The 12,123-nt window shown below is 36.2% G+C and overlaps 1 protein-coding gene across 1 annotated transcript in view; it reads left to right on the forward strand.

The window, feature by feature from the left end:
* The window catches only part of NUF2 (NUF2 component of NDC80 kinetochore complex), a 32,300-nt gene extending 20,503 nt beyond the window's left edge, over positions 1-11,797 (forward strand). The window contains exons 10-14 of the mRNA XM_049881104.1: positions 3,605-3,742; positions 5,521-5,661; positions 6,599-6,774; positions 7,720-7,855; positions 11,455-11,797. Coding sequence (XP_049737061.1) covers positions 3,605-3,742; positions 5,521-5,661; positions 6,599-6,774; positions 7,720-7,855; positions 11,455-11,589 — 726 coding nt within the window. The 3' untranslated portion in view covers positions 11,590-11,797. The remainder of the gene's footprint in view (positions 1-3,604; positions 3,743-5,520; positions 5,662-6,598; positions 6,775-7,719; positions 7,856-11,454) is intronic.
* Positions 11,798-12,123: the final 326 nt, after the last annotated feature.

Below are 12,123 nucleotides of genomic sequence, written 5' to 3' on the forward strand. Positions count from 1 at the left end.
TTGACGCCTTTGAATTGTGGTATTGGCAAAGAATGTTGAATATACCATGGACTGCCAAAAGAACGAACAAATCTGTCTTGGAAGAAGTACAGCCAGAATGCTCCTTAGAGGCAAGGATGGCAAGACTGTGTCTTACATACTTTGGACATGTTGTCAGGAGGGATCAGCCCCTGGAGAAGGACATCATGCTTGGCAGAGTACAGGGTCAGTGGAAAAGAGGAAGACCCTCAACGAGATGGATTGACACAGTGGCTGCAACAATGAGCTTAAGCATAACAACAATTGTAAGGATGATGCAGGACCGGGCAGTGCTTTGTTCTGTTGTGCATAGGGTCGCTATGAGTCGGAACCAACTCAACGGCATCTAACAACAACAACAACAACAATTTTACATAAATTATGTTATACTCTACATGTTCTCAAACCTGCTTTTTTTTTTCACGCAGCAGTGTAGTGTGGATGGCTGTCATGTCCACATAGATCCTCATTCTTTTAATGGCAGCATATGATGATGCCTTGTATATATGTACCATAATATAGATCCTTCAAATCCACTATTAATGGACATTTGCATTGCTTCCAACTTTTTTGTTATTGAACATAAATATGTATATGAGTATGCTGCACACATACACCACATGTACATATATATTTGTGCACCTTGCTGCTTTTCATCTTTGGATAAATTCCAAAGTGCAGGATTTCTGAGCAAAGTAAATACACATTTAAAATATACCACATTATCAAACTGACTTCCAGAAAGATACCAATTTACATTCCAACCAACATAATATGAGGGTATACCTTTTCCTTGCCAAAACTGAGTTTTTTTAGTTGTTTGTGGGGTTTTTCGAAAAACTTTTTTGTTTGTTTTTGTTTTAGTTTTTGTCACTTATAGAAAAAAAAAACCCTTATTTTAATTTTTATTCCTCTGTAGTAATTTTGACTATCTTATTCAGTAGTTGTTGGTATTTCTTATTTTGTAAACCACCTATATTTGTGTACCTTGCTTATTAAATTTTTAAGAAACTTCATAAATTAGGAATTTTAACTCTTTTCCTTTTGAATTAATAATTTTTTCCTATCAGAAGGTTTATGTTTTTATATAGTGAATTTATAGGTCTGACCTTTATGGTTTTTGGTCTTAATTCTATATGTAAGAAGGCCTGTCCCATTCTTCAGATTATTATTATTTTTAATCCCACAGTTTCTCATTATACTTTTATGGTTTCCCTGTTTGTTTGTTTTCTTTTTAATAGACTTTATTTTTTAGATTTACAGAAAAATTCTGCAGAGAGCACAGAACACCACCATATACCTCTTCCCCCTGCCCACAGTTTCTCCTGTTAACATCTTGCCCTATTTAGGATTTTTTTCTCTGGGTATGTAGTGGTATCTCATTGTTGTTTTGATTCCAGTTCCCTAATGTTGTATAGGAGCCCTGGTGGCACAGTGGTTAAGAGCTCAGGCTGCTGACCAAAAGATCAGCAGTTTGAATCCACCGGTTGCTCCTTAGAAACCCTACGGGGCAGTTCTACCCTGTCCAGTAGGATCACTATGAGTCGGAATTAACTTGATGGTACAACAACCTTATATGATGTTGAACATTTTTCATATTTTTATTTGCCATCTGTATATCTTTGGTGAGATTTCTGCTCAGGTCTTTTGCCCATTTTGTAACTGGGTTGTTTGTTTTCTTATTGTTGCGTTTTAAGTGTTCTTGACATATCTTGATACAAGTCCATTTCCTTATTAACACTTTAGATTCGTCTGGAGTTTATTTTGATATAGGTTTTTTTTTTTTTTTTTCTACCTCTCTTCTTGTCGATAAATGCTTCTATCCAAGTGGTACTGATTATTCCTTTTTTTTTTTTTTTTGATTTTTTGTTTTGTTTTGTTTTTCTGTTCCATTTAAAACTAGGTTAAAGCAAAATCACTTTATAATATCAGGTTTAGGCTTCTCACCAGGGAAGAAAAGTTAGGAAAGCCAATGCCCTTATAAGGAAAACGATTTCTAATTTTATAGGGCATTAAGAGAGAGCAGATAGTGTGATGATTTGCCAAACACTAAGAGCCAGGTCACAGAAATAGAGTGTTCAGGTTTGGCCTCTGAGTAGCTGATCTAGAGGTAAGTGTCTTTAAAAAAAAAAAAAAAGAATACAAATTCCACAAGCAGCACAGCAACGTGTTCCTGTTCCAAAATACTCAACCGGCGTGTATATAGAGTCAGACAGGAACAGCCGTCTTCTCTCAGCCCTCTCCCCACCTAAAAACAACACCCTTCCAGTCCTTCTTCTGTGACATTTCATGCATATATCAAGATGCATGTAGATAAGTGCCCTGATTTTGTTGTCCTGTTTTTACAGAAATGGGTTTGTCTTCTAGTTGATCTGTGAATTTATCATTAATATTTCTTAGAAATCTTTCTATGTCAGTACATAGTCATAGAGTATCCAAATGCAATGTAAATATGGTTTATCAACACATATTTGGGATACCAAAAAAAAAAAGAAACCCGTTGCCATCAAGTCAATTCTGACTCATAGTGACCCTATAGAACAGAGTAGAACTGCCGTATAGGGTTTCCAAGGAGTACCTGGAGGATTTGAACTGCTGATCTTTTGATTAGCAGCTATAGTTCTTAACCACTATGCCACAAAGGTTTCTGTATTTGGGATAGGGGTTCATATAATTTTTTTTTTTTTGCATAATTCTGGATTAGCACAGAAGTTTTAAGAGAATTTCCAGATACTCTTCACCTTAATTCACCAAATGGTTACATTTACTTTTGACATCCAGGACAAGAAGGGAATTTGTTTTGACTCAACATGTGTTGAACACCTTCTCAGTGCTATTACTGTGATGAGTTCAGAGAGATCAAAGATAACTGTTCACACCACTAAGTTGCTCAGTCAATTAGGAAAGACATATTAAATATGTAATTATAGTATAATGTTGCATTGACAATAATTATAATGTTTATAGAAGGAATGTAGAGAAGGCGGGGACAGGATTTTCAAAGATTAGTAGAAATTCACCAGGCAATGGGATCGTGATATTCTAGGAGGGCCATATTGATCTAAGAGAAGGCACTTCTGACTTTCCATACCTAAGACTGCTATTACCAAAATATAGAGCTTCATAGGGATCTGGTGGGAGGTGAGACTGGAAAGGAGAATAAGAGCCAGATAATGAAAGACCTTGAATGTCACACTAAGGAGCTTGATCTCTGGCCTGTAGACAAAGACAAATGTGAGCGATTAAGCAGGGGAGTGATGTAGTTAGAGTTTACTTCTACCCCCACTACAGTGAACATGGATCCGATTTTCGTTGTTCTTGTCCATTATTGGGATAGCAAATCACCAATTTTATTGTTCTATCTAATATATGGAAACCCTGGTGGCATAGTGTTTAAGTGCTACAGCTGCTAACCAAAAGGCCAGTGGTTCGAATCCACCAGGCACTCCTTGGAAACTCTATGGGGCAGTTCTACTCTGACTTGTATGGTCACTATGAGTCAGAGTCAACTCAATGGCAATGGGCTTGGGGTTTTTTTTTTTTTTTTTTTTGGCATATCCGCTATATAAAAATGTTTTCTCAACAGAATGAACTAAAATTGTCCACAGCATCTTTGAAAGAAGTACAAGAGAGTTTGAAAGCAAAAATTGTGGATTCTCCAGAGAAGCTAAAGAATTATAAAGAGAGAATGAAAGATACAGTCCAGAAGCTTAAAAATTCCAGGGTTAGTTTCCTTATTTTTATGCTTTTCTATCTTTTTTCTTTTTAGCCAAACACTTGTTTAAACAGGTGTTTTCTAATTTCTGAATTGTCTATATTTCTTATCCTCTTTGACCTGGTCTCTAATTTGTAGCTTGTCTCTAAAATGGGTATGGAGAAAACAAATATAAATTCAAGACGTTCATTCAATTACACAACAAATTTTTGAGGCTGTGCAATGGTGATCAAAACAGAAATGCCCTGTCCTCATGAGACTTAGTTTCTTTCTTACAAGAGAGAAAGGTATTAAATAAATTTAAAATCAATTATATAATTATAAACTATGAATATATTCTATGAAAAAAATATAGGATTTTTTGAAATAATGTAATAATGGGAGCCTAATTTAGTATTGTGGCAAAATCGGGGTGGAGTGGAAAAGGAAGCAGAAATTTATGCTGATAGTTGAAGGAGGTAGAGGTTATCTGGGTAAAGTGTGCATGAAAGAACATTTGAAACAGAGGGAACAGTATATGCAAATTTTGTGGGGTAGTTGGGAACAAGGTATGTTCAAGGAACATAGCACAGCCAATGAGGTTAGTGGCACAAGATAATAATGGAGAAATAGGCAACCGGCAGATTATGTAGGGTGCTGGGTTTTATTTAAGAGGAAGAGCACACTATTGACTAGAAAGGATGTAGGGACACGGTGTGATTTCTGTTGAAACATTTATGGGTTACTATGGGAGATGGATTCAGGTGGGATGGGGCTAAAGTGGATAGACAATGTACCATTCTTTATGGGGCAACATTTTAAACTATTATTTAAAAAGTATTGGTTTATCTTTGCACTAATTATCTAAGTCATTCTTGATAATTAAGAATTATCACACAGGAATAGACAAAGATCAGCAGAAAAAAAATAAGAGCTCAGAAAGAGATCTGAGTATCTATGAGAAAAGGATGGTTAATGAATATTTCTGGCCCAACTGGCAATTCTTCTAGAAGAAAAGTGAGGCATGCTTGCACCTTGCACCATTTACAAAAATAAATGTCACGTGAATTAAAAACTGAACAGTTTTAGAAATTTTAGGAGAATATTTGTATATTCTTGAACTGAGATAAAAAAAATTTTTTTTAAATCAATATTGGAAACCCAAAAGCTAGACTTCTGAGAATATATTTGCAATGCACATATGCTAGGTATCTATAATATGGAAAGATGGACAATATGTGATTGGGTGTTTCACTCCAAACAAAATCCAGCTGGCTGATAAACATGTTGTGGGAGGGGTAGTCCAGTGAGGAAAAAGGAAGAGTTTGAAGAGAGATTAAATTTTAAGTATTTATCTTTGTATTATTTTTGTGGTTGTGATTAACATGTTTATTCTGCAATTTTAGAAGGAGAACTCATCTTTTTAAAAGAATTAGCTGTAAGTAATAGTTATAAGACACAAATGAATAGGAAGATTATAAATGAGTAATACAATTGCGCAGGAGTAATCATGAGTAGTTTGAGTATTAACAGAACTGAAATCTTTTTAATACCACCATGATATTAAAGGTACTTGAGTTTTCTATTGTTTAAGGAAATTTGGCAATTAAGGAGCCTAATTGTATGTGCTTAGACATATGTCAATAATAGTGCTTTGTTACTGACCTAGAAACTTAATTGTTCTCTGCTCTTAAGCTTTCAGTAGTAAGTGTAGAAATTATTTAAGAGCAAACAAATTGATACTACTGCAGTTACACAAAGGGGGCATATCTGTGTGTGTGTTTTTTTTTTTTTTTTTCCTTTCAAAGCAAGAAGTAATGGAAAAATATGAAACCTATCGAGACTCGGTCGACTGCTTGCCTTCATGTCAGCGGGAGGTGCAGTTATATGAAAAGAAAATACAAGACCTTGCAGATAGTAGGGAAAAACTAACCAGTAACTTAAAGGAGGTTTGTGTTGTGTGGAATTTTTATATGTTTATTATGTCATAGTTTATTGTTTTTTCTTAGATTCACTTTTATGTTCTGTTAGCATTTTCCTGATGAAAAGCAGAATCATGCTAGAGTGTAACACATGTAGCAGTGTACGCTCAGGAATAAAACACTTTTCTTTTTGAATGAAGCGGTAATAAGACCCATTTTAACCTTCAGATGAAATGAATACTGAATTATTGAACATAGCACAGTTGTTCCCATGTATATATCGAAAATAGTAATAGAATTTAAACTTTTTCTAATAGTTGGAAATGACCTTATAATCAATAAGCATAAAACTCCAACTTTGTGCCCAGCGTTGTACCTAGGCCTATAAAGAGATTTTCAAGTTTACGATGTGGTCCCTGCCCTGGAGAATGGGCGCTAATGCCAACATTGTTCAAGTTTCTTGGGCTAGAAACTTGAATATCAGTGTTTACTTTGTGAAGGTGAAAGTGCCTGAGCTGTTCTTTTCCAACTACATGCTATCTGCCACCAAGAGTCACTGAGAAAAATTGAGATCCACTGCTTTTAATTGTTTGTAGGGTCTGCCCTTTTCGCTTCATTCCTTTCAGCTTAGTTTAGATCCCATCCCCCCTCAACTCTAGCCTCTTAGCTGATCTTCCTAATGTCTTTCTCTGTTCCAGTCTTTGCTGATAGGATATCATGGCAAAACCCGTAGACTAACAGGATAAAAGCAGCAGTCTAGTTGGCATGTTCTTTCTCAGGACTCACGATGCCTTCCTCTTGTCTCCCTGGCTCAGTCCACAGTCTTCTGCCTGGCTTCTGGGGCTTGTGCAGTTTTCTCTCATTCTAAAAATGTATTTTATTATCGCTCATCCTAGGAAATATTCTTGTGTCTATAAATCCAAATTGACTGCACTGACTTTAAAATACCTCTCATAAAATACAGAGCATGAACTTGGAGGACCAAATTGAGAGCGAAGAGTCAGAACTGAAGAAATTGAAGGCCGAAGAAAATTCATTGAAAAGACTTCTGATCGTGAAGAAGGAAAAACTTGCCACAGTGCAATTCAAGATAAATAAGAAGCATGAGGATACCAAGCAGTACAAACGCACCGTGATCGAGTATGAAGCCATTTTCAGTTTAACGTCTTAGAAAGTAATTAGGAAAAGCTCATACATTCTTCCCCAGGATTCCAAAACTACTGCCTTTTCTAAAAGATATATTCCACCTTTAGGTGACTGAAACAGATGAGTAAATTATGAAACTCATAATGCTGTGTCCAGATTTAGAGTCCCTCCTCCCCCCCCCCCCCCCATACGACAATTCCAGTTCCCCAGCATAATTGTTCAGAAGGGTTCTGGTGCTAATCCTTTATCAGTGCACTTTCGACACAGTGGTCTAGACCTGCACTAGAATGAATCACCTGATCCACCTTATAGCTCAGCTGGTCTGTGGGGTTAGAGCGTAGTATGTTGTGGAAAAGTCATTTTTTTATTCAGGTAAGAATTAATATTCCACTGAGCTTTTTGGTTTTTTTTTTTTTTTTTATATTGGAGCGTTTTCATTGGTAGGGTCTTCTCCCCCTCAGTTGTAAGAGGGTGTTTTTTAGAATCAGGGCCTCAGCTATGCCTGTGAGATGTCATTACTTCAGCTCCTAAAAACCGCACAAGGATCTCCTGAGTATTTCCTTCACTCTTTCTCATGCAGATGAAGAAAAAGGGCAGAGCCTAAGGATTTTGGTATTTGTTGCCAAACTGCCTTCCAGAAAAGCTGTACCGATTCACATTCCCACCAAGGGGAGATGAGCGTTCACAACTGGGGATATGTAGTAACTTAAAATTTCTGTTTTAAATCATAGCCTTTGGGTAAAAGGATTCACTAGGTGTCATGACATGATTATAGCACTACACTTTGGGGATTTTCATCTATTTGTTTTTATATCTTGAGAAGAGTTTTAGGTTTGTTAAGCAAATACACATGAGCACTTGAATCAAAATTAGAGCTAAATGTTTGCCTATTTAGAAGCTTAAGAAGAATTATAATTTAGCTGCCTCGCTTTCCTATAGGGATTGCAATAAAGTTCAAGAAAAAAGAGGTGCTGTTTATGAGCGAGTAATCACAATTAATCAAGAAATCCAAAAAATTAAATTTGGAATTCAGCAGCTTAAAGATACCACTGAAAGGGAGAAAATGAAGTCTCAGGTGAGTATTGTTGATAAAAAATGAATGCCAGATAATCTCATGATTTTAAAATGTAAATTATGTCACCCTCACTGTGAGGGCTTTGTTAATCCCTGGAGCAGAAACTGACACCACAGGTCCTTTGCTTTTATTTCCATTTTTAGCACCTTTTCCATTACCCTGGTATAGTTTGCATATATGTCTCCCCCATACCTCTTTTCTTCCTTGCCTTTTTCCCCCCAAAAGCACCTAGCAGAGTACTCTGCTTTGCGGTCATAATAGTTGCTCCATAGAAGTTCTCAATTTTTTTGGTAAATGAAATTGGATAGTGATTTTAAGTAATATCCTCTAAAAAGTTTCTCCATTGTGTGTGTGTGTGTTTTTTTTCTTTAATAATAAAGGGATCTCAAAAGTGTTTGATAGCATCAGTGGTAAATGCAGCTGCTTAGACTGATCCCTGGACGTTGAGACTTTCAATGATATCTTTACCATAATTACCTAAAATTACTCAGTACTTTTATTCTTTGCTTAGTTCTAGTGTGTTTATTTTATCATGTTGTGAACAGTCCTAAGCTTAGTAAGGACAAGCATCTTGTCGTCTACACTTTTTATCTTTTAAAATGCTAGTACAGTGTCCGTGTTTACCTGTTCGTCTTTTGCTTAATTGCCAATGTCTCAAACAAGTAGTTTATTCCTGACACATTTATTCTATCTCCATTCTCTCCTTAGCTTTTGAAGTTTGACTTATATCCTCAAGATTGTCCCAGATACCTCTGCCAGAGGTCACTAATAATAGCCCCTTATTATGTAAAATCCCTTGGCATCTTTTGCTTTTCTTGCTCTAACTACATTGAAACCTCTGATACCTGGTAGATACTTAAACACTTCCCATCACTACCTTCCGCCATCCACACCCAGTTTGCAAGGATTCCTAATACTAACCAAGCCTCAGTAGACAATCCCCTCACCTGCTCTCAGGAACCTTTATCCCCCCGTAAAATTGGACTGCTAGGCCTCGCACATGTAAGTATATACATACATACAAACCCAGGGTTATCTCAAGGCTAATTCACAAGAAAGAGAGGGAGGAAAGGAAGAAAGAAAACCAAAGTAAAAGAAAATAAAATGGTGTGGTTTCCTTCCATGTCTACCCAATACACTGCCCTCCTTCTCTGGTCTTCTCTAGTCTTCCTTTTCTTTCTGTATTCCAACTACTTTTCTTTTTCCTGCCCCTGAACCCTCTGATCATCTCTGGAGTGGAGTTAAAAAGACCTTAGAAGATTTCTAATCCTACTTGTTAACCAATCAAATCAAATACTTATTTGTGCTTACAGGATCTAGTACAGTTACCAGCGTAAGCACCCCTTGTCTGTTAGTCTTAGAAGACGTCCACACCTGCCTTGTATCACTGTTAGCTTGGGGCAAGTAGGTCTCATCAAAAACATTTAAAGTTCTTGACAATAAATATCATGTTTGTTTTATCTTTTTTTTTTTTAACTTTTGTGTGCTATGTCAAATCAGGTCTAGAACAGTGTAGTATACAATTTAAAGGTCATCTAGCATAGTGGTTCTGAAAACTGGCTATATTTAAAAATGAACAAACAAATCACACCCAAATATAATGAACTAGAGTTTTCAGCAATCGGATCCATTCACCTGTATTTTGTAACATGACCTTTGAGAACCACTGATAAAATTGCTGTCAGAGGTACAGAGCTCGTAACTACACATGCTGTTCTACTAGGACAGCTTTGATTGTTAAAATTTTATTTCTTACTTGGAGTTTAAAACCTTCATTTCTTTACCCTAGTGGGCCAAGGTTTTCTCTCAGAAATAAACCTATACCCTTGTCTACTTAATGACCCTTTAGACATCTGAGGATAGTGGTCATGGATTCTTTCAGCCTTCTCTTATCTAAGGGAATTAGCCCTGGTTTTCTCGCCATTCTTTATGTAGCTTAATTTTCAGATTCATTACTGTCCTGTTTACTGACTACAATACTGTGTTTTCTGCTTGTCATTACTCTGTTTAAAATGTAGAACCCAGTATTAAACACAACTTTCCAAGTAATGTGACCAGCCCCAGAGCACAATACTTCTGTTAATGAAGCATAATATTGGGTTGAATTTTTTGTCTTAATTAATAGACTTTATTTTTTAGAGCAATTTTAGGTTTATAGAAAAGTTGAGCAGAAAGTAGAGATTCCCTACATACCTCCTCCCTCCACACACACACACACTGTTTCCTCTATTAATATCTCCCGTTCCTGTCATACATTTGTTAAAATTGATGAACCAATATTGATATGTTACTAATAACTAAAATCTGTAGTGTCCATTGGGGTTTTTCATGCTGTGCAGGTCAGTGGGTTTTGATAAATGCACGGTGTCATGTTTCCATCATTCCAGAACAGTTTCCCTGCCCTAAATATCCCCTGTGCTTTACCCCATTGGCCCCCTATACCTGAACCCCTGACAACCCTGATATTTACTGCCTAGAATATCATATAGCTGGAATCGTACACTATGTAGCCTTTTCAGACAGGCTTGTTTCACTTCGCAGTAGGCATTTAAGGTTCTTCTGTGTTTTTCCATGGTATAGCTACTGGCAACGTGGCTGTTTATATTTAAATTTAATACAAAGAAATAATATTAAAAAATCAGTTCCCCTTTGCACTAGCCATATTTCAAGTGGTCTGTATCCAGTCTGGTCTTGATTATATGTTCTTTTAGGATAGAAAGCATAATTGTATCTTCTGTTGAACTATTTACTGTGCCACCTGTAGAAGGTACCCAGTAATGTATTTGGTTGATGGATTAACCACTGTGCCACCAGGGCTCCCCCGTTAAGGACTGCTATTTTATTTTACTTCAGTGGTGAAACACCTTCTGTAACTTTGCTCTGAATATCATTGTCTCTCGTATCATGGTTTGACCATTGTTTTGCCTAAGAAAAATGAATGGTAAAAGGAGATCAAAATTGCATTGACAAACATGAGATAGAAAATGTATAGGAGCTAATTTCATTTTATTTAATCTATAAAAATTTTTCTGTCCTCATTTTTTTTTTCTTAATTCTTAACACATCCATATAGGTTTATATGAAAACTCATTATTGCCTGTAGTAGAACCACCTGATCAGTTTATTAAAAGAACTCTAAAAGGTGTTAATTTATTTTTCAGTCCTATAGATTTATAGACTTACTTAATAAATCTGTGTATCTTTTAAATGATGGTCAGGTTTAAATGTAGAGGTTACAGTTATCTACATGGTAAAACAGGGAAAGCTCCAAAGTTAAATTTTTTCTTAATAATTATAAATATGTTTGTTTTTAATGTCTTGTAATCCTAGCCATTATCATGTCTCTGCTTTGTTCTTTCTAAGTAGCAGACTTCTTTGATGTGCCCTGCAGCTTGCTGAATTAGCTTTTAGTAGGAGTAGGGGTGTGTGTGTGTGTGTGTGTGTGTGTGTGTGTAGTGAGTGTGTAGTGTGTGTGTGTGTATAAAAGATAGTTTAAGCTTTAAACTATTATATATGTGAATGAAACTGTTGGAAGTCATATAACTTGTTTTTAGGTTGTTCCTTGGAATAATTCTTATTCTATTTCATCTTCCTACTAGGAAATATTTCTAAATTTAAAAACTGCTTTGGAGAAGTACCATGAAGGCATTGAAAAGACGGCAGAGGACTATTGTGCTAAAATAGATGAAAAAGCAGCTGAACTGAAGAGGAGGATGTTCCGATTTTCAGCATGATTACCAAAACTGCATCTCTTTTCTAGGTGGCTTGCCGTCCTTTAATATTCCGTTCAGAAAGGGAGTAGTTAAGTTGAAGCTAATGGCAACGCAAGTATCAGGATCGCCAAGTAAAGCTGGCGCAGTCTGTTTGTATATACGCTCATGTGTGGTTATTTTCTAAGGTAATGCATTTTGTGTAGACTTTTGTTAACTTACAATTAAAATAACTTGCAATTAAAACCCCGGTCTCTACTCTGTCCCTTATTATAAGTAGTGGTTGGCGTAAAACAAAAATAGTTGTATTTGAAATATATGTTTTCTGTTATTGTTTTGGCTTTTGTTGCTTCGTTTGTTGATATACAGAAATGGAACATTTATTGAACCCTGGCTGTATGATAACCCTTGTGGTTGGGAGCTCATTTGATGGTCATCCGAGCAACTCTAGGTGGCTGTTTTCATGACTGCCTCATAGATGAAGTAACTATGAAGGATTAAGTGAGTAACTGAGCCAAGACATGGACTGTGTTCTTTATGAGACCCAAGTCTGTAATG

This window comes from Elephas maximus, chromosome 3 (genome assembly GCF_024166365.1).
Source record: "Elephas maximus indicus isolate mEleMax1 chromosome 3, mEleMax1 primary haplotype, whole genome shotgun sequence".
Lineage (NCBI taxonomy): Eukaryota > Metazoa > Chordata > Mammalia > Proboscidea > Elephantidae > Elephas > Elephas maximus.